This window comes from Anomalospiza imberbis, chromosome 8 (assembly GCF_031753505.1).
Source record: "Anomalospiza imberbis isolate Cuckoo-Finch-1a 21T00152 chromosome 8, ASM3175350v1, whole genome shotgun sequence".
Classification (NCBI taxonomy): domain Eukaryota; kingdom Metazoa; phylum Chordata; class Aves; order Passeriformes; family Viduidae; genus Anomalospiza; species Anomalospiza imberbis.
In genome coordinates this window covers 32,404,425-32,427,573 of record NC_089688.1, presented here as the reverse complement: position 1 = coordinate 32,427,573, position 23,149 = coordinate 32,404,425, and the positions used below count along the sequence as shown (strand labels likewise).

Here is a 23,149-nt window from a genome sequence, read left to right as displayed (position 1 = left end):
AAAACAAGGTCAAATGAGTTACATGAGTGTTTTCTGTCTGACTATAAAAATACTCATTTTTAAGTGTCTTTGTGGAGGCTTTGAAGAATAATTCCACTAGATAAAAGTTTAAGCAGGGATTGCATTTAAGAGCCTGTTCCAGTGACGACATCACTTCCTATCAGCCACATGTCCTAGCCCACAAAATTAAATGTATCTTCTCAAATGGAAACTATACATCACCTATAGGATGCACAGAATGACTAATTTACAACAAAACCTGGCTAAAAGATTTATTCTAAAGACTTTTTCCTAAGAAGGAACATGACTTGTTCCTTGAAGACTTGTTCTCTTGAAGGAACACATCAATCAGTTAAAAATTATGCTTCTAATAAGGATAAAGATTACACAAATTCAGAGTAAAATGAAAATTCTGTCTAGACATAAACTAAAAAGCTTAACAAGATTGAGTAGCCTCTAAGTGAGAGTTATGTTAAGATAGAGCAGTAAGTCAGCCACAATGAACACCAACATTTTGGGAGATTTGGTCCAAAGCTCAGTAGTTTGCAGCTTGTTTTTGGATACCAAGTTTAGTTTTGTTACCATAAAGAACAAAACCTGATCTATCCTAAATTTCTGTTCTGGCCTCATGGGAGCTGCCTGTGATGCCAGGGACATTGCTGCATGGTTGAGATGGACACTCCATCTGAACAACTCCAAAGCAGCGACAGATCCTCTCAGACACTGGTTCCTAGGAGAATTGCTACTGAAGCTCCACTTTCTGGAATTCAGCTCTGCATGAAAATCTGGGGAGTTCTCCCCCAACAGCACAGAATTTACTTACAGGTACCCCTAAATTAATTGTTGTTGTTGACCTCCTGTACAGCAAGAGGACAGGGACAGGCTCCTTCTGCAGTATGTGCTGACAGTGTTTATCCTGTCCTTGACTACAAGAACATCAAAGAAATTATCATCGGTGATTTGGATTATCAGTCTTTATCAGCTCATCCCTTAGTCCAGGACACCCTGGAGAGCTGCTGGACACCTCTGGGGGTCCAACTAAGATTGTCCCTCTAGCAGAAGGTAACCACAGTATCCGACTAAAAAAGGCTGTCAGTGGAAAGCTACAAAAGTTGTTTTACAGAATGATAAATCAATTTTAAGGCCAAATGACAGAACCAGTTAAATGTCAACACTCTCTGCTTTACTGCCATTATTTTAGCAGACAGAACAGGGATAAAAAGAGCAATCCTGAGTAAAGACGTAACTAAGCAGATGGAATGAAAATACTGAAAAGTTTATAAAGAATAAAAGGGTATCTTCTACTAACAATCTTCTGCACAGCTCCCACCAAGCAGCAAGGCATGGCATGTACATGATTTACACTGCAGGGACACAAATTCCAGCTGCAGTAACTGTGGTTAGTGCATGCTTGACAAGTATAAAGCATTTTAGTGCTTGAAATGCCACTTGCAGAGCATCACTCACACACCATCCCTGAGTTCACAGTGTCCAAGTTTCCAGTGCTCCTATTTAAAACATGAGATAAAGATCCCAGCTGGTCACTGGACAGCTTTGAGGAGTACAATCCACAGGTGTCTTAGGTTGGAATGCAAGACGTGGCTGGGGTGTGTATTCTATTATCATCTGTCAGAGGTGGGGCAGTTATCTCTGTTCATCGGGCAGTTTTTTCTTTATCTCCCCCACAACCAATCCTCCCTCCAGGAGATCTCTTCTGCTCATGGGCCATTAGTTATTAATTATCTTCTGCTCATGGCCAGTGAGTGTCCCTGCATGGCTGATAAAATTCCATCATCCCATGGGGAGATGCTCCACCCAGGGGAGGAGCCAAGCATTCCTACCTGGATACAATCTGACCTTGGAACACCACAGCAGCCTTTGCCCACTGCATTCCCAGAGGAGCAGCTTTCTTCCCCACTGCATTCCCAGAGGAGCAGCTTTCTTCTCCACTGCATTCCCAGAGGAAGCCCAGGCCCATCTCCAGCAGCCCTGGAGCTTCAGAGGAAAACTCCAGCCTTGTGCAGGATCCCTGCTCCAGCAGAAGCACAGCTGGCACTGCAGGAGGGCTGAGCCACCATGGCATGGGACTGCTGCCACCTCCCTGACCCACAGCGGGTCTGGTTGTGTTCTGACTCTGCCAGTGTTGGGTTTTTTTTGTACTACTGCATTTGTATTTTTAATTTCCTAGTAAAGAACTGTTATTCGTATTCCCATATCTTTGCCTGAGAGCCCCTTAATTTCAAAATTATAATAATTCAGAGGGAGGGAGTTTACGTTTTCCATTTCAGGGGAGGCTCCTCCCTTCCTCAGCAGACACCTGGCATTTCAAACCAAGACAACAGGGAACTGGGGAGGGGTGGCTGTGGGGTTTTGCTGCTCCAGCACATGAAGAAGCTGCCCTAACTCACCAGTGGGAGCAGTCGTGTAAACTGTCGTGCAGAGCCTTGCGCAGCACGGAGTCCTTGTCGTAGATGCCCCAGGTGGCCTGGAGCACGGAGTCGAGCAGGCAGTCCCCGGCCGTGCGGTTCCAAAGTGCGTACAGCCTGCTGTCCAGGCGTGTCCCCAGCTCCAGGGACCAGTTAATGATGGGAGACTCCTCTTCCAGCTCTGCAACGGCACAGCCAGCTTTTAAACAAGCTCTTATTTAGCTCAGAGAATTCAGAGCGCACAATAATGGCATAGTCTCAGTGATCTGATCTTTGCATCAATAAAACTCTGCTTTCCTTCATACTACAATTGATGCCTCAGGTTTTAGCTTTTGTATTTTTCGCATTCTGTGCTGCTTTAGTGTGTGGGTCTGGGCTTCATATCAGGGGATGGTGAGCTCTCTGCACAGAACAGGGAGACAAAACAATTCCTGCTCCAGCTGGGCACCAAGGACAAATGATCCAAACCTCAGCCCCAGGAGCACAAACAACGTGGGCTGGAGAGAGAAAAACAAGCAGGATGGGACTGCATGGGCTAAAGCTGGAATGGGACAATGAACTCCAAGATGCAAATAGAGCAGAACTTATAAAATTTCTGGAGACCCTGTGACTGGTTGTACATTTTGTGACCATTTTGGTTCATCTTGGGTGTGGCCCTGGCTGGGCTCTTGTGCTGCCCAAGGTGGAACCATGGAGGCCTTTTAATAAATCCCTGCTTTATTCTTTATTTCTATTCCTTAACTCTGTCCAGCCTCTGTTCTAGGGCAGCCTTCACAACGCATCAACATGAACAAAACAACTACACTGGCTGAGGAAATTTCTACTGTCAATAAAATAAACCAAAACCAAACCACAGCACCTACATCATTTGTTTGAGGATTGTTACTGAAATGATTTTTTCCAGTTTTCCTTAAAAAGCTTGTGACTCAAAAGTGACTTTTAAAGATTTTTTAAAAGCTCCACAAACATGATTTCTACAGACTCCGTTCTCTCTCTGCCTCATAAATAAACTGGAAATGTTAAAATTAAAATAATTTTACATGGGCATGTAGTGACAGGACAAGGGGGATGGCATCCCACTGCCACAGAGCAGGGTTAGATGGGATGTTGGGAAGAAACTGTTCCCTGTGAGAGTGGTGAGCCCTGGCACTGGCTGCCCAGAGACACTGTGGCTGCCCCATTCTGCAAGTTGCTGGTTTGGAGCAACCTGGTCTAGAAAGTCTTCAAGGTCCCTTCCAGCCCAATCCATTCTGTGACTTTATGAATTCCAGGGTGCAGATCCAGTTGAAAGCACCCAATCTCTATTTAAAACGTTCATGGACAGAGCCACATATCTACAGACACATGTAGTTTATTTTCAGTAAGAGACACATTCCCTAATGAAAAACCAGGAGTGATCCCTGCTGTTCTCAGTGCATTTACCTTTCTGAACATCTCTGTCAAGTACTTCATCAAATAATTTTTCCTGGACTGTGGGCGGTAAATCTTCAATATCTGGAAAAATAGAAATCAAATACAAGAGTCACTAAATGTAAAAGAGACATCACCAGCTGCTGCTCAAGAGAACTCACAGAACAGCTTTTGCCCTATCAGCCCTAACACCTCCTCTGGAAAGCTGCTGTCATGTGTGACCCAAGGCTTTGCAGAGCTGCTGAGGCAGGTTTGCAAATCAGCCTCCCTGTCACACCTTTGATGCAGAAAGGATTACCACAGCTTGGATAGGGTAAGACTGGATTTCTCTGAAGGACAAAGTAGAGAACAACCACTTTGAGGTGAGAAATATAAAAAAAGAGTATTTTTACTTTCAACCCTATTATATTTTAGCACAGCTTCTATCCTAAGCAATGGTTTTCCACCCATCTGGAATGGCTTCTCCTCTGCAGTCTATCCCAATGGACAGGTACAGCTTGCCAAGGGATGTGTTTTTCTCCAGAACATGTCCTTCCTTTGTAATCTCTTTCAGGCTTGAGAGATAGTTCTGAGAATCCCAATGGTTTGCAGCAAGTTAAAAAGCAAGAAATGGGAAAACTATTGAGCTATGCCATGGAAAATGCCAGTACTGACAACTGCTATAAGAGCATTACAGACAGAATTTGCAACTACCACATAAAAGAGAAGGAGAAAAAAAAAAGGTGGAAAACTGTATACTGGACATAACTCTTTTGTGACTGCTGTGTCATTTAAAACAACAAACACTGTCACACATTCTAAAACTCAGCATGTGCCACACAGTAAATATTTGCTCCTGGCCTGCCTTCCAACAGAGGATAAGCAGTAAAGGGTTGCCAGGCAGAGCAGCAACCAGAGAAACTTTGCTGGTTTCAGCACAATTATGAAATTTAAGCACGTGAAAGTTAAGGCAGTAAATAACAGAGGAACAGGAACATCCAGCACCCCTTCAGGCACTTTAGGGGATAAGGACTGGGGCCTAAGTGGTATTTCAAGGACACAAAGATCTCTCTTAATTGCAGTGTGGTAGCTGCCAGTCCTGCTCAGATGCCCAATACCCCAGGGCTTTTAAGTCCACATTTAGGCACATGAGTTGCTACTGAAGCACATTAATGCCTGGTGCAGGCAGGGTGATGTGGGGTGGTCTTTTTTTGTATGATTGATTGGGGCTTTTTAAATTAAAACTGCTTGCAGTGACCTGCAGTCAATGTAAAAGCTTTGCTCTCTAACATCCAAGCACTGGCTTTTCAGGAGGCTCCAATCTGTTTGTTTGAAAGCTGAGTGGAAACTAGTTCCTAAACTACATTGTTCAGGTAATATCTGACCAGGATTGTGTGATTTATACTTCTATCCTTGGAAATGCTCTCTGGAGCCAAACTGCAGAAGATGTGCAGTTGGCAAAGTGTGAGGAAAGTGGAAAGTCTTGATGCACAAAAGCTTTTGAACAGCTTTATTTTTTAATTACTAAATGGCTATTACATGAGTCAAAAAGCTGCAGAGTACTTTAAGATGTCTCTCTTGAAAATACTAAACAAATTCTTAAGCTCTGGAGAGAACATTTCTCACATGCTATGAAATCCTTTTGTCCCTTTCCCCCTCTCTCCCCTACAAAGCAATGAAATTTTAGTCTCCCAGACACCCCATACACCCACCCCATGTGCCTCTCAGACATGACCCACAGAGCAGAACTGAATACAGCACCTCAGTCAGGTGCACAAGTGGAAAATATTATCCAGAATTTTGAAGAGATGAGGAGGTAACACTCCACCAAAGGGGTTCCAAATAGAATTCTTGCAATGTTTTATAAAAAAGACAAACAGATCTGCTGATTGACACAGTTTATAGCTGCATGTTTTCTGACTAGTGGTAGCATTTCTGTAAAAGGAAACATCTTCTGAAGATTAAAAGTCTTCTAATAGCTCCTTGTTAACAGGCTAACGTTCTCTTGATCTCAGAGCACCTCAAAAGTATTCAAAAAGTGCTACTGCTACAACTAGGTAAAAAGAACAGCTCTGGGCCTCAGCAGAAAGGACTGAAAGCTAAAATAGCCATGTGAAAAGTCACATCATGGACCAGAAATGTCTGGGCTTCAATCTTCACTTTAAATACAGCCTTTTCTTAGAACACACCACTCTTCTTCCATTTCTTCATGTCTAAGTAGGACAACAGATGCTCAGTTCACAGGAACAATGTATGGATTGAAGTGTGCAAATACTGAATACTGAGTAACCAAATTCAACTACTAAATGTGACCTAATAAAATAGGTTTCAATAAATAAAACTCTTAATAAATTAATTAACAAGGCTCTTAATGAATAAAACCTACACACACATCACCACCAGAAAGTCAAAATACATCATTTTCAACTGGTGGCCAAGCAATAGTATCTTCCAGGAGGAAGAAGGGTTTTGTAGCTACCTGCAGGCAACGTAAACGTCACAAGGTCAGTCAGAAAATAGCAAGCAAAGTCTCCCTTGCGCTGATGGAGAGATGCAGCAATTTCACGGCGGATTTGCTCCGTGACCTCTGGACACACCATGGCAGGAATGCACTTGGCTGCATGCTGGGATACCTGTAAAACAACACAGTTACTGCACTCAGGATTATCCCATTCAATGTAAACGTTTGGGAGGGATAACCACCAGTAGAGAGTATTTGGTCAGCAAGGAATGCAAGAGAATTGTAAACACCGGCACCTTGAAAGAGCTAAAGTTTAGTGACTCTTAATGAAATGTCTCATTTTTCATGGAACTCACAGCATATATCTGGTTAAAAAATATCTTTAAATTGAAGAAGTGAATTAAGAGGTGACCACTTCTAGCTGAAAAAGAGGAAAAAATCAGGTAAGAGCTCATAATAACAGCAATCTCAAATCTCATGGATGAGTCAAGTCTAGATTCAACCAAACTTTATTACCACTGCACAAGACAGCTTCCTACAATCTTCCCAAAAATTATGAAGCTAAGATAGTTAAATTTCTCCAGTTCTAGTCATCACTGGCAGCAGAAACCCATTCAATGATGTAGGACAAGTGGCACAGGGATGACACCAGATGCATATTAAAAAAACACCTTTAAGACCCACACTTTCACTCAATCATATCCTAGAAAAGGAAATTATCACTGGGACTCAAACACTACTAAGCACTTCCAGAAATGACAAGATGAGTCAGTATTCCTAGGCACTGAAACAAAACCAAACACAAAAATTCCTAAGACAGTATTTCAGTAAACTAACTTGTTTTAAAACATGCAACTCCATCCACAGAGTTATGTAAGCAGCACAAAGCTACTGACACTAGTCGTATATAAATATATACTCAAGGCTTTAGCTACATTTGTCTTGCTTCATCTACTCTTTTTAATTATTCAACACTGAGAATTCCATCATCTTTATGTGCTTTGTAGGCAAACAGCAGCTTTCAGAATTTTACTAAGCATCAGGGAAAGAGGCAGAATAAAAATCTGGCCCTGATCAGGTGAGGAAGCAAAAGTCTGAGTTGAAGAAAGCAGACAAATAAAAAGGTAACAGAATTATTTACAGGGCAAAGATGGAGAACAGCAGAGGTCACCAGAAGTGAGGTGACACAATGGAACGTGGAAGAGCAAAACAGAGGAACCAGTCAGTCTATAAAATGGGCAAGGAATAGAAAAAAATGCAGCCATTTTGCAAAGCAAGAAATTTGCCTTTCTCTGCAAGAGAAGCTCCTACAAAAGCCAGAAAAGCCAGCCCAGGTAGACTTACTCATTAACAAATTCAGAATAAACTCCACTGTCATTGATGCCAATGCTTTGCTTTGAGAGCATTTCCTCTCCCTCACCCAGAGCACAGGAAGCCTCACAATAGCTCACTTCCACTGCCAGTAAAGTCACAACGTGTGCCAAGACTGTTCATTAACGAGAAAACTGAACATGCTCAGGGCCACCACAAGGGAATCTCTTAAAGCAAACTCACTTCTTGAGGAGAAATCCAAGGCACAAGGCAGCAATTCACGTATATTCTATCACCACCACAAATCAGAGCTGCATGCCACTGGCTGCACACAGGGGTGCAGTTACCTAAAGTGCTCTTCCATCCCTGCAAGGGCCAGGGGAGCTCACCTCAGTGAGGAGGATGGCCAGCATGTCCTGCCTCTGGAAGCGGATGGCCAGGTGCACGAGGGTGTAGCCCACGTCGAAGGCAGACGGGCGGTTCAGCAGCCGCACCTCGTCCGCCGTCAGCTGCCGGGCAATGTCCCCTCCAGACGACTTGTAGGCTTCCACAGCAGCTAAATCACCTTCCACAACTCCTGGGGGCAGAGAAACAACACACAGCTTATTTTAGACAGCGAGGGAGACATTCTGGAACAAGCCACTTCATTTCACAGCTCACCTGTAGCTGTTCTGTTACAGGCCAAACAGACGATCAGCTGCATAACAAGAAATTTGCCAATTTTTTATTATTTTAGGCAGAAGACTAAAAATTTTTACACTTATCTCTCAGACCATTTCTATTACCCACACTAGCTGGAAAATGTAAGAGACCAAAAGCCAGCTCAGAAGTGGACCCATGATGAAACACCAGCAGTAACATACACACAAGTATTTCATGTGACCAGAGAGAAAGTCATTTCTTCACAGTACAGAGATTAGTTTGATTGTTTTATCACAAATTACCACATCATAGAAATAGGATCTATTAAAAGGTTTTTGGACTAAAAGTTTTATTTTTTCCAAACAGTACAAATGGTATGAAGCATAATTTTTTCTCTTCAGCTCACCATCTCTGCTAATAATGGAGCATGAGAGTTTCACTCAGGATGCTCTATTAAACTGAATTAAAGAGAAATTAATTACACTGTGTGTATCATCTAAAGCAAGATGAGAGGAACAATGAATGACCCCAATGTCTTCTAGAGTCCCTGGAAATCTTTGATTTATGTACCATGCTTCCTATCAAGACCAATCATGCTGAATGTATTCCTTAGCTGCAATTATCAGAATACACCACCAGTAAGATGTGGAGCTGCTAATAGGATCTGTTCCAACATAAGACTTCCTAAATTTAGAAATTCCTTCAAATATATTCTATTTTAGGTACATGGTCCACAAGAGAACAGTGCAGTGCTGAACTGAGGAAACAGAATAGTGTCCCTAAAGCCATCTTTACTGGAGCAGTAAATAGAATCTCACTCCTGAGAAGCAGCCCCTGTTGCAGCAGCTCAAGCAGAGAAGAGCACAGATGACAAATGAGAAAACCCTGTCCCTATTTTCTGCAGCTAAACCTCCTTCCCAGCTCCTGAGAGTCAGCAGCTGAGCAGAGGCTGGAGATTGAGACCCAACTCCATCCTTCACTTCATTTGCTCACCAAGACACAAAAGCTGATGAACAGGAAAGGTCATCAAACCCAATCAAGACAATCACTCCCACTCAGGACTTGAAATTAAATTAAAAAGGGGAAAAACCACAACACTTCCCGCCCCCTCAGCCCGAACAAGTAAAAATCCCCTACCAAAATTAAAAAAACTCCAACACAACAAATTGAAATGGCTGCTAGCAGAGAAGCACATTAACCACTGGCTTGCTGGTTAATCCAGGATTTAGAAAAGCATTCTTAGCTCAGTCAAAAACTATAATTTTGAACGCTGAGATTATAAAGCTTTCAGAAGAAACACAGGGGGGAAATGGATTATCAGTGCAAGACATTTCTACAAAGTTATCAGCTGTGCTGTGTAAGTGTCCACAGATAACAGTTTGATTATTCAACAGTGGTCTGAAGCAGAGAAGTTCCAAAATAACAATTCAACTGCAAGTTTTAGTCCCACAGTATCTACCCACTCATTCCAAAGTCCTAACAGGCCAGGGCAGAAGGAAAACCATACAGACAGTATTTTGTAGTTTGTGCTGCATGTGTCTGTCTCCTGTAAGGAAGACATTCCTGTTCCTCTCCAGCACTGTCTCATTCAGCGCCTGCCCGTGTAGTCTCCCCTGATGAGTTCTGTCTGTCCAATTTTAGTTCTTGCTCTGTAGGAGTCAGAAGTGCCAAGTGTAGAACGTTATTTCCATGCAAGCAACATTTTTGCCACTGATAAGGCAATTCCTCATGGCTGTTGCAATGATCATTCCAACCAAATACTCCAAACTGATATTTTGTGTGTGTGTGTAGATTTGTACGTGTATCCAGATAACTGATCAAATTTCTCATGACCTGCCCTCTTAAAACAGGTTACACCACAGCTTTGGCAAACCCAAGAATCAGAGGAAAGAAGAAATGTGATAGTAGAGCAAGTTCTCTGCTATCTTATGATAATTTTTTATTATTGCAATAATTTCAGAGAAGCACCTTGTTAAAGACTAAAAGGCACATCGACCCTTTTTGTATTTTAACCTCTCCTGCTGACAGAGGGGAGACTCCTGTTACCACATCTGCACCTTCCACCACATCCCCCAAGACAAACACATCAAGACTGATAGGTGGCCACTCTGAGAATCCAAATATCCACAACTGATTTCAAAGTTCAAACAAATATCCCTAAAATGATCTTTTGGTGACAGATGATCAGACCCAAATCACATTCCAGCCAGCCAGCCTGTCAAGCAGTACATTTTACTACAGCCTACTACTGGGAAATTCATCATTTTAATTGTTCTTCCAGTCCCCCACCCTCAGCTGCTTATTATCATCCCACTTTTCATCAAACCTCAGCAACAACTGAGATCTAAGGCTGATGCTGAGGTGGTCACGTGAGGTTTGGCAATGCCTTTTTCAAGCACTAACTACTACAAGCTGCAATAAGGATCCAAATCAGTGACATGTGCTCTATGCAGCACTGCCAGTTCTGGAAGTTTATTCCCACGTCTTGCAATACTTGACATTCCTAAAAGCCCCATGTCCTAGAATTACTAAAATTGTTATATAAGCTGTCAGTTAAAAAGTGCATTTCTAAACTTTGCTGACGAGGTTTAAGCTAAAGATCGAGTAATACATCCAAACCAGGCAAACTGAGTATGTTTTCTAGGCCTCATTAAAAAAAAATAAACAAGGAAATGTATTTTTAGTAGTACTTTAGGTATAGGGTTGGTGTGCTGCATGACACAAACCAGCACAGCTACAGCTCATGGAGAGATGGCAATGTGACTGTGTGCATGAATACTATCTGGTCATCCTCTGTTCTTTAATCAAAACAGGTAAAAATTACTCTTTGTAGGAGAGGGAAGCATCAGGGAGTTTTTGTTTGTCTAGTCCAACTCAGTACTGCAGGGCTGATATTCTGTGGGCATTACAAGCCTCCTTGGCCCCTCTGAGCCACAGCAAGAAGTTAACATTTCTCTTTACCTGTTCTACCAAATATCTACGCCACTGTAGCTACTTCAGAACAGGGAAAATTCCTGACAGCCCATCACGTGCCACCCTGCTTACAGCGCCAGTCCATACAATCCAAGGCAGCAGTGGACACAAAATATAGGCAGGCTGTCAGAAATATGAGCCAGAAAACACAAATCTTGCCCCAAAACTATGAGGTGAATTTGCCTACATGCACCATGCCTGCAATTCTGAAATTCAGTATCACCATACTAAAATGAGACCTGAATATGTTCATATTGACAATAGGAGGCACATTCCTACAAAGGCTTTGATTTCTGTGGGATGAGCCTGAGCCTCCAATTCATTAAGTCTATTTAAAAAGAGCTTTAAACCCCCACTGTTTGTGAGAAACACTACAGAAATATTTACTGATGTTATAATTCCTTGCATTTCACAACACAGAAGTGCCTCATTACTTACACAAGCAGACTGAATTGTGTCCTGTGCCAGTTGGATCATTCCCCACTGACACCCACTGCATTCCCCAGACTGGTAAAATGTCAAAAGGAAGAGTGGCATTTGCCTGAAGATTGCTCCCAGAACACTTGGGAGCCTCCAGGAGCTCAAACCCTTGTGAAGGCACAGCCCTGATTGGCTTCAAGAGCAACACAAATGCCAACACATCCCAGTGACTCAGTGCCTGCTCCTGATCCACACAACCACAGCTTTCCTCTCAAGTGGACTCCAGAAATGTCCCTTTGCTGTTACCCCTGAATACCCCTGAGTCTTTGTGTGCTAAAAAGTTCTGCTTGGCCTAATGTAAAATCTCTGACTATAGTCTGACATCCCAAGGGAGAGGACAGATTGCCAAGTGCTGCACCCAAGTCATGAGAAAATGCAACTGCAAGTCAGAATTCTGCATTTACTGGTTCAACTGTGCTCCCATTTTGCAATTCAGGCATTTCCCCTTATTGGAAGACTTTCACAGCACCAGGAGCCAAGGTTTTCTTTCTTCTTCTAGTAAAGCCCTGCCTGTTATGAACAGCACAGATCAGGCATTTGCAATCTTAGTATTTATTAGATGGCAGAAATTTAAAAGGGTATTTTAAAAGACTAAATTTTAAAAAATAGTAATCATCCAATTACAATTCTTACCACCTTGATCCTCCTACAACTTTTACAACTTCCTTCTTTATTAGATGTCAATATTATCCTCATATTAAATAAGCCAGAATTAGCTGCTTAAACCGAACTATTTCAGCTTAAGGTACTATTAAGTTTATTCTTTAGAACATGTAAATATTTATAGGGTTTAGTGCAGTTATATAAACTTGGAAAATATGCAAGATAGGCTTACAAGAATTACTAGAAAACCAAGTCCTGCCTTCCCTTAGTGCACTTTTCCATGGCTTCAGAACATCCAGATAGAAAAGTTCCCAAGGAAAATACTACAGCATAGCCTTTATTTACTTCAGCATCTTTCTGATAGTTGTGGAGCATTGGCTGGCACAAGCTGCAAATGAAGTAAGCAAATTCTTTCAGCCGACTGCTGCAGTTGTGACTATCCAAAGAACAACCTGGGATTAGGGATTCCTGGGATTCAAGGAGGCAGCAATGCCTCCAAAATAACCGTGTTCTTCATCTGAGCAGACTGCAAAAGGAAACACTTCATTTTAAGGAGGTCATTGTGCCTCCTGTGAGGGACAATGCCTTGAACTGCTTGGCAAGAGAAGGCAAATTGCTCAAACAACCAAGTCAGACATTTTAGAAGTCAGAAGTTGAGACAGCTCCTGCTGTAATATAAAGCGGATCAGAGACAGAGCCCTGTGCTGCTTCTCTTCTGCCACAGATACAACTGCAAGTGGTCTGTCATATCTATGCTCTCATTTACTCATTTGAGGACTAATCCTAAAATTGGTTTAAGTGCCAGCAAGAGGGAGGCTGATCAACTGACCCACTAAAGCCTAATTCTGACACCTGTTAAGAATCTCCTCTCCCCTAACACAGACTGCTGAGGACCTGTGGCATTCTCTGGAGCTGAGTCAGCCCTCAGGCTCCTCCAGCTCTTCACCAGGGGCACACCAAATGGCCATAAATGAAGTGACTCACAATTTCAGCCAGAGAAGAATTTCTCCTGAAGGACAAAGTGCTTTGCAGGCAAATGTGACACATCAACTTATAAAAAAGAAGGGTTGTCTGAAAAACCTTTATGGGCCATTTACACACCCTTCTGTTTCTTCTCTTTCTTGATTTCCAGGGCCTCCCTTGTCAGTATTAGTACACAATCAACAGCAGGCCACTCTCTAGGTAATGACAGAGACAGAAGCTTCTGTATATTAAATTTTTTTTTTGATTCTTCAAGCTCAGCAACTTGCATCAGCTAAAAAAAAAAAAAAAGAAATAAATACTTCCAAGAAGACATATACCTTAAACCTGAAGCCATCCAATGCAAGAGAGGATAACTATTGGTTATTCTTTGTTCCATGCAAACAGTTCTTCTCCCTACATACAATCCATGTAGTATGTTTTGAATATACCATTACAAGACAAAGCAGCACAGATGTAAGAACAACTGTTTAAAGATGTCCTTCTCCCTCTCCAATCTGTCAGAGGCATCCACACCCCTTGTTACTTGCAGGGTTGTACCCCAAAGGGAAGCTAGACAGTGGAAAATCATTGAAGTCAATTATTAAAGTTAACCATCAGTGCTCCTAAGGGAAATTGAAATAACTGGTTTTAACTTGATCATTTATTCAATTATTTGTAGCATAAAATATCACAGTGTTTAAGAAAAGTAGTCAAGAGACCAAAGTAAAAGGAGTTATGATTTTCTGCAGGCAGAGTTCTCCTAAGTCTCAAAGATACACACACAAATGTAAAGCATTTAGGACAGATGTACAAAGCACAGATGACAATCCACAGAGCTCTCCCAGCCCGGTGAGAGTTGTGATCTTACATCACCGCTACCTGGCACAGCAGCCAAGTCATGCTTCCCACTGTCCCAGGGAAACAGGGAAGGAGGCTGGGCTGTACGAATCACACCCGGGACTCTTCCCCCTCCACCCATCCCCACAGGCACTGTCTGAGTGCCAGACACGGCCAGCATGGCAGGGCATCACCTGGCAGTGAGTAATCCATGCTGCACTTCCCTAAACAGTTCCAGCCCAGCCTGACAGCTGCAAGGAGAGGTGCATGGCCTCTCCTGGCCTCCAGCAGCCTGTTCCCACCCACACACTTCCCACTCCCTAGCACAGCACAAACAGAAGCATCAGGGTTCAGCTGTACCCTGGATGTGATAAGGAAGTCAGTCTGAACTTACTAACCAGCAAAAAGAAACAAAATCCCCACAGCCCCCACAAAAACATCTCCTAATCCAGCTTCATCTTCAAACACCCAGGAGGACAGAAAGGGACTCCTGAGACGAGTCTGGGTGGCAGTGCCACCTGAAAGCACCTTGTTCATGTCAGTTCAGTTCCTTCAGGCTGCCTTTATAAATACTCAGAGAAGAGCCAGAGGCTCTGCAGGACAGAGCAGGAGGTGCCTCCGTGTCTCCGGAGCTGCAGGGCAGCCTGGGACACAGCCCAGCCAACTCCATACCAACGTCTGGCCAGGGAGACTCTCCTTGCCCACAGGGCTTCTGAAGGCCTGGGTAACCTATCTGGCACTAATTCAAAACTCTAATGGCATAAAAAAAAAAAAAAAAAAAAAAAAAAAAAACCAAAAAAAAAAAACCTGTAGGAGAGATAATACAGTTGACAAAGGAAAAACTAAGCAGACATATGTAGGAATACTAGGAATAAACTTACAGTCCTTTTAAGGATGTACTGCAAAACAAGATTCATCACAGATTGCTCTAAATATTTTGGATTTGTTTAAGAAACACGCTCTTAAGTGGTTTCGTTCACAGAGCTAAGAAGAATGTGTGCCTACTTGATTTGGGAGGCACCATCCCCACAGGGAGCTCTGGCCCACAACAGCAATACCCACCTTACTGACCTGAACCAAGAGAAGAACACACTCTTGCAGCAGGTGATAAACAGGTGGAGGAGAAAGGAAAGGGAGAAGAAATGCAGTTTACTTTTAATCTAGCAGTTCAAGCTCAGGAGTTGCACTCACAACTCAAGAATCCTCAGCAGTGCCCTGCAGCAAACACACTCTGCCAGCATCACTGTCAAATGCAGCCCTGAAGTGCCAGGAGATGGGAAGCTCCAGGGTAACACCCAAGCAAACTCTGCATGCCAGAGAGGTTTTACAGGCACAGCCATCCTCATCCACTTGTACTCCTTAAATCCACAGCCAGTTGGAACCAGCTTCACCAGGCCCCCCAGCAACTCCTGATTGTTGCACATGCCATTCTGTAAGTCCCACAGGCACCAGGCTCTGCCATCGGTACCATAAGTTATAGAAAAGGTAATAAAAGTTTAATTTAAGTATACCTCAGTTCCCTCCCCTAAGAAATGAGTCACCTTGGACTCGACATTAATCTTGTTCTAGGCCACTACGGTAGAAAACATTGGTGTCATTGGAGAAACCATTTGTAATTCCTCTTTGTAATTTAAACTGGCATTTGGAGGAAGCCAGTAAGCCACATTTACTCCAGTTTCTGCTAGGATTTTAATACATTTTAACCACATGAATCAGTTTAAAATCTCATCTTTCTGAGAAAGAATCACCCAACAGATACTCTAAAAAAAACAGGTCAATAAAAAAAGCAACATTCAAGTACATTTGCTGGCAGAGTTTGAGTAGGGGAATACCACTAACCCTTCTGATTTGGAAGGAATACCCTCCATCAAGGAAACTATTCAAGCTGAAAAGCAGGAGTTGCACTCATCACGTTTTGTCCAGCCTGGATTTGCAAGGAATAGAAGCCTTGATTACATGTTTACATACCGAGGTGGGAAAAGCATTAATGAATGACTCCAACAGAACAAAAAAAAAAAAAAATACACACACAAAAATACAAATACACACACACCGTCTTAAATCTACTTTATACACATCTCTCCACGTTTCAGCTAAAAAAAAAAAAAACAGATGTGGAAAAGAGTAGTCTGATACATGTTTTTTAATGAAACTTGACATGAAATTTAAAATCTAGTAAAGAGAATTTTGTACTGGAGTTGAGATGCGAAGGGGGAGTTCAACCAAACAGCTGTCCTAAAGTATCAGACATTTTCCTTGGTACCTTCTGACAGATAATATCTTCTAAGAGAAAAGAAAATAACCACTCTGCCAAGAATTCCTCCTACTCCTTTCATCTTTATTTTTAACTTTGGGGTTTACTTTAAAAGTTAACTTTTTACCATCTCTCCTACAAAAGATGGATTCAAAGCAAATGGACCCTCCACAACTGAGCTTAAACTTGGAGGTTTCAGTCTGAGGCCCCCAAATCCTCGTTAGGCACCATCTGTCAGATGTAGCAGGGTAACACACAAACTCTTGGCCATCAATGTTCACAAATTTACTTGGTATTTAACATGAACTTGTCCTATTTTATAATTTTGCTTGGCTAAGGACTGACAAGTCTTCAGCTCAGCTAAAACTTCCCAAGAGTTCCAGCTGGCAAACAAACAGAACTCACTAAGTAACAGTGACCCACTTGATTTCAATGGTAAAAACAGATGCTTTGGGCAAAAATATTCAATTGACAGTTAAACTGGTTTAAGTATGTCCCACTAAGATCACAAGCAGAAATTCAGCTTATTGCTTTAATGATTACTGGCTAAACTGGTGCATTTTTCTAGCACAGATACACTACACAACAACCAGAGACAGGCACAAGAGAATCCATGCAATCTCCATCAATCTTTCTAAAGTTATTCCTATTACAAGGAGTATTTGGGGAAAAAATGATATCTGCAATATGCAAAATGAAATTCTGAGATGAAGGAGAGATAATTAACCGCTTTGGTGGTTCCTGTGCCCCCATCATCCCTCTCCCCCAGGAGTATAGGAGGTGTTAAAGTCAGAGAAAGAAATCCATGAAAGCTTTCAGCAGGCAGCAGTAACAATCAGCACACAACTCCACCTGCATTCTGCTTTTCTCACCAAGATCCCTTCAGACCAAATCATTACTGCATTACAAAACTTCAATGAACACGGTTTTGGGTTTTATGTACAACAATATAGTCACAAGCAACATGAAATACTTGCAGACCCACGTTCTTAAATATAAATACAACCCTTCCCACACAGGTTAAATCAGAAAGTGTGAAATATTTTAAGTAACATTAGAATAGTCAAAAAAATCACTTTTGAAAAACCAAAGGGAAAAAATAGCCTAATATTTAACACAATTGTTATCAGAATGCAAGATAAATACCCTTGTAAGGCAGAGGAACAACCTCCAACAACTGACCCTTGGTACTCAAAAAATACCACATAGAATTTCAGCTGCTTCATTTCAGAAGGAAAAAATGTTGTTAGGAACTGGAGGTATCAGGAAATACTGAGGCATCCCTTTTCAAAAGGAAGTGTGCATGTCTAACTACTCACACAACACAAAAATAAACCAGAATATTTATTAGCTCAGAGAAACCAAAGGCAGCATACCCACAAAAACATTTACACCTGATCAAGTATGTTAAACAAAGCAGCTCCACTAATTAGCTTTTTGATTACAACAACCATGAAGTGACTTTGTGAAACATTAAGGAACAGCATGAGACATACTAGTAGAGCCAGAGTTTCAAATGAAGTGTTTTACTCTAAAAATAGTTGCATATTTCAAGTGTTGAACCTGCTCGTATGCTGGGGCACACGATATCTGCTTCTGGGAAGCTACAGCACAGAAGTTAACTCACAAGGTCAAGAACTGAAGAAAACCCTGCTCTCACATGGCTCTGTTCTTTAGCAGCACTGTGAGAATTATCCAGCATTTCCTTAGGAAAGCACTAAAATACAAAACAAAATTGGTATTTGAATGTTTTTTGAAGCAGCTGACTACAAAAATACTTTCAGAAAGCCTGTAAACATTTACAACACAGTATGTGTATTAATACAACATTATTACTTTCAAGGTCAGTATTACACATGCAGTTTCTTGGAGCTACATATTTTGGTGTTATTTTTAACATCTGACAGAGCATCTTGTACTGTTGCAAGCTCTACACTGTTTACAAATACTCCCAAGCTGCAGCTGCTGACTCTACAGAGCATGTCTTGCCATAGCAAAAAGAAGAGTAATTTTAATTATCCATTAATGGCATTTTTTACAGTACTATATGCACTCATGTTCTGTAGAGTGGCTTTGTAATTCTTCCACCTTTTGACAATTACATGGAACAACAGGATTTGGTTACAAGAATATCCATTTCTACAAAAGGTCAGAAAAGTCCAAGTACACTTGAGAGACACGTCTAACCCTCTTCAGATTATGGATGAACTTCACAGCCTCTCTCAGCAGGTGCTATTTCAGGAACCTCTACATTTGGCTTACTTTTTAAAATGGAAATGCAGAGATAAAAAAAGCTGGTTTGAAATCAAATGCCAAGTTTCTGTTTTAATTCTTCATTCTCCCAAAATATTTAACCACCAGCACAAGAGCAGAAGGTAGCAGTAAACAACTTACCCACACAAGCATTTAGGAACAGCCAGTCAGTCTTTTTCATTCTATTTTTTATTTGCTTTAGTTTTTTGAAGTCAACTTCAAGCTCCTCCTTGCTGCCAACAGCTCCAGCCAATTCAATTCTTTGGAAGTCCATTTTCACATCAGATTCACGTTTGGTTGTTGGTGGAGATCTTCTTTGGCTATTACCACTACTACAGCTGCCTCTCCACCGAGCCCTGTCTTGCTCATTTATGATGGAAGAAGCCTCTTCTGTGTCCGCCAGTTCTATTGCTTCAATGTTGTTGGGTCTGGGGTGGTCACATACAACACATTTCCTGGCCTTGGCCCAGTTTTCATATGTACAAACAGAACAAGTCCAGTGCTGAGCCCTTGTGTTTAGTTTATTTCTGTCATTGTACTCCTCACACGGATCCACGGAAAAAGGGACCGGTCTGGAGCCGGAGCCTGAAGACTGAGGGGACTCCGTGGGACTCCTGGTCCTGCGCTGAGACAAACACTGGGTACACCTTATAGCTCTTGGCCAGTTCAAGTACGTGCACATGTGGCACGACCATTTATTTGCACTTTCCATACTGTAGGATGATTTAACCCTTGGTCTTGCACTGGAATCTGGGCAGATCAAAGGACTGCTCCCTCCTTCAGTGCTCGTAGGATCCCAGTCCCTCCCGATGTCACTGGAACCACTTTTGAAAGGATCTTCTGTGATAATTGTTCCACTGGGTCTCTGGGCACGACACATGGTGCACTTGATTGCAGAAGGCCAATTCTCATATGTACAATACTCACAGGCCCATTTAATTCCACGCTCTGTCATCGTGCACTCCTTGAAATGAACTGCGGCGAGCAGAAAGCTGGGGAGTCAGAACACACCATCAGTACACAGGGCCAGCAAAGGAGCTGCTCAAAACAACAAATGAATGAGATTTAACCCTGTGGATATAAAAATCAGGCCGGGCTAACCGGCAAGTCTTTTTTAATTGATATTATTACAACATCTAAGGGGAGTAATATCACTATGAAAAGGGTAAGACTTGACCTACCGGCATTTTACATGCAGATTTTGAGATTTACAAGTGCAAAAATGAGAAAAAACCTCAGTCCTGCATTTCTGAAACTCTTCAAATCGGCACAGACACTTCCAAACAAATTCAGAATACCCATTAAGCACTGAGAATACTGGAGAAATGACCACTACAGCTACAGAAACAAGTTATAAATATTACATTTTTAAAATAAAACTTCACATGGACACAGCAATACAAGAAAAGGAACACAAAGTCTAAGTCCTGTAATGGACCTGACAGGATTTGGAAGTACAGAGTGTATCAGGTGGGCAGTTACACAGTGAGTAAGCAGTTCTTTCAGTAAAGGAGGGTGTTGGAATTTACATAAAATATTTACAATTTGAAAATTTTAGAAATGTGCTTAACCAAGACTAGGTCTTGACTGGACATCATCCATATCAGAAGTATTACAAAGTGAAAATGCCACTTGAAAGCAAGTACAAGCACTGTGTGTTGGCAGGCTAAGACAGAATTTTCATGCTACAAATTCAGATTTTCAATCCAATTCCAACTCACTTTTTCTCTAATGAAGAGGGGATTCTGTCTTCATGCTGGCTCAGACCTTTTCTTCAGATTGCCAAATACGAAGGATGAGACTAAGCAGATAACTATTCCTGTAAACAAAATGAAAACAGACTCATTATAGGTTTCCTACTGGACCTGAGTAACAAGAAAGTTAATTATTAAATGCCACACCTATTCTAATCCCAATTTACTTGGTTAGACCCAGTCATGACCTGCTGAGGCCACGAGAGACTGGTTAAAATAAACCAGTATTTATAAAAAACAGTGGCCACACAAAGTGGTCAATCTACTGAAGTAAAAGAAGTAGACCCAAGCAACAAGTTCACACCAAAACATCCATGAACACTCTTACTGCAATCTGAAACTCTGGATGGGGAAGGCAGAAAAAGCTTTGTGTGGAGAGCATAATAGAGGGAAAGGGTGAGGCAGGTAGATAAAGGACAAACAGACAAACGTACACAGCATTTCCTCCCTTACCCCAGAATAGCTACCCAGAGTGTAAAACTCAACAAAGTGCTAGTTTTAAGAAGGCAAATACAAATTTTAAGAAGGCAAATACTGATTAAATACAAACTTGTCACATCACTTGACCAACACTTCTTATTTATCATACTGCAACTCTCTCAGCTAACAAGACCACCCGGAGCCCAGGAAACTAAAACTCACAAGCTGTACAACAGGATTAAATTCAAAACTAGACACATCAACCCAAAAGTTAGCTAATACCTGCTCCCCAGTCAGCCAGTGTTTTATGAGTTAGTACATTCTTCACTGAAATACCTTCACACACACCTTGCTCTATCAAGGCATAGCTGAAACTTCTACTTAAATTTGTCAGCCGTATTTCTACTATCTCCTCCTGAGGACTCCAGCACTGAACACGGGTTTTTTCCAAGAGCTCAAGTGATCTATTCAGCAGATCAGGTGGCTGCATCAATGAGGGGCTATCGCATGGCCAGGACAGAGGAGAGGGCAGCACTATCCTTTTCCATAGCAATCCATATTTATGCTGCATGAAAGCTCAGGAGCAATCAGGAACACAGAAAGCTCTCTCATAAAGCTCGGGTTCCACAGTACTGGTTTGAACAGCCTGCAGAGCACTTCACTTCCACCTCTACATTATAAAACTGTGGCACACTGAGGAATGTGCTGAAAAGCAATCAGATTTCCTGCTGCTTCCCCTCCACCATTCCTGACAGATGTCCATGCCCTTTTATAATGGGGAAAAAGGAGCTGGATCATATCAGGGACCCCATATCTGTGACAAAGTAAGTGAAAAATGTATACATATATACAGGAGAATACAAAGTTAATTTGATTTTACTAAAGATGACTTTGTAAGGAAGACTTTTTGGGAATTCTAAGGAAAAAAGGTTTCTCTACTTTGCCAAAGCACCTCCTATATTAATACATTAGACACCAGTTTTATCTATTCCATTTGGTCAAAGCTTTTCCCCCAGTTCTAAAAATAATGTTTTTAATTACTTTCTTAATAAGCTTCTTCTCTCTAGAAACAGTAAAGTTTTTTTAGGAATTTATGTTTTGTAGTTAGAAACACGGGAGAGTTGAACAGGGTTTTCAGAACAGAGAAGGCAGGAGCACACTGCCCGTGCACCTGCCCACTGCCACCAACAGATTGTGCCACCAAGGACCACCAAAAGTGGCTGTCCCAAGACTCCAGTGTTTGAGAATAATTCCTACTGGAGCAGAAATTGGTTTGCTTAGAGTAGGTGATGCTTCCCATCAAATCCATGAACAGTCTGTGACGGGTATCTATAACTGTACACGGTTTCTTCCCTGCCCTAGTTTGTTAAGGCCTTAAACAAAGCAGTTCCCACTGCAGACAAATCTCAACCCACATTTGGGATGGGGCATGAAAACAACACATCATCTGTTTTAGTGATATTAAGACTAGGAAAGGAGATTGCAGCTCAAGCTGGAAAGCAGCTGGCTGCAAAAACAATCTAAACAAGTACTGAGATACTACTTAGGAAACAAAATAGCTCAGGACATCCCACTTTACAGGAAAGCTTTCATACCTATCCCAAAATCAGCTTTTTAGCTGCAATTATCTACTGTGCCCCTTAAAAAGCAGATGCTCTCAGACATAATTCTTAGAGAAGCTGCGGTATTTGAAAGCCTCTGAGATATGAGCTCACCACCTCTAAGCACAAGGCTTCGGGTTATTATGAAGTAAAGAATATAAAAAGGCTCAACAGAGCAACACAATTTCTCTTCCTGGACAGCTCTGCCAACACCAAGTACAGAGAGGAAATTCAGCATTGGGGTTTTTTTACTGTTTTCACTTGATTTGACCTCCAATTCTACTCACCAGGGGTAGCTACCCATAGATGGATCTGGTGGGAGCAGAGCTGGAGGTCAGAGACACCAGACCCATCCAACTTTGTTTACATCAGGAACTGCAATGACAGGACAAGGGGAAATGGCTTCACACTGAAAGGGAGTAGGTTTAGATTAGGTATTAAGAATCAATTCTTCCTTGTCGGGGGGAACAGGCCCTGGCACAGGTTGCCCCAGAGCAGCTGTGGCTGCCCCTGGATCCCTGGAAGTGGCCAAGGAGCTTGGAGCAGCAGGGATAGTGGAAGGTGTCCCTATGGCAGGGGACTGGAACAAGATGAGCTTTAAGGTCCCTTCCAACTCAGACCACTCTGTGATTCTCTGATTTACTGGTGATACAGCATCACCATCCAGCCGCAGCAGTTTGAAGCTTATTATATTTTTTCCCAATTACTTCTTTGACTCTGTTTTCAAGTCAACTTGTTATTTTAGATTCCTCACAGAGGAGAAGCTGAATCATGGAGCACAT

The 23,149-nt window shown here is 42.0% G+C and overlaps 2 protein-coding genes across 3 annotated transcripts in view; one reads left to right on the top strand and one right to left on the bottom strand.

Moving 5' to 3' along the window:
- Positions 1-23,149, top strand: part of OAT (ornithine aminotransferase) — a 345,851-nt gene that overhangs the window by 100,215 nt on the left and 222,487 nt on the right. The window lies entirely within an intron of this gene.
- Positions 1-23,149, bottom strand: part of ZRANB1 (zinc finger RANBP2-type containing 1) — a 41,792-nt gene that overhangs the window by 9,397 nt on the left and 9,246 nt on the right. The window contains exons 2-7 of one of the 2 annotated variants that reach the window (XM_068198314.1): positions 20,314-20,411; positions 18,734-19,630; positions 7,977-8,164; positions 6,295-6,448; positions 3,849-3,920; positions 2,409-2,607 (exon numbers count right to left, since the gene is read on the bottom strand). In XM_068198314.1, the coding sequence (XP_068054415.1) occupies positions 2,409-2,607; positions 3,849-3,920; positions 6,295-6,448; positions 7,977-8,164; positions 18,734-19,547 (1,427 nt within the window). In that variant the 5' untranslated portion in view covers positions 19,548-19,630; positions 20,314-20,411. The remainder of the gene's footprint in view (positions 1-2,408; positions 2,608-3,848; positions 3,921-6,294; positions 6,449-7,976; positions 8,165-18,733; positions 19,631-20,313; positions 20,412-23,149) is intronic. The other variant, XM_068198313.1, reaches the window with a different exon arrangement.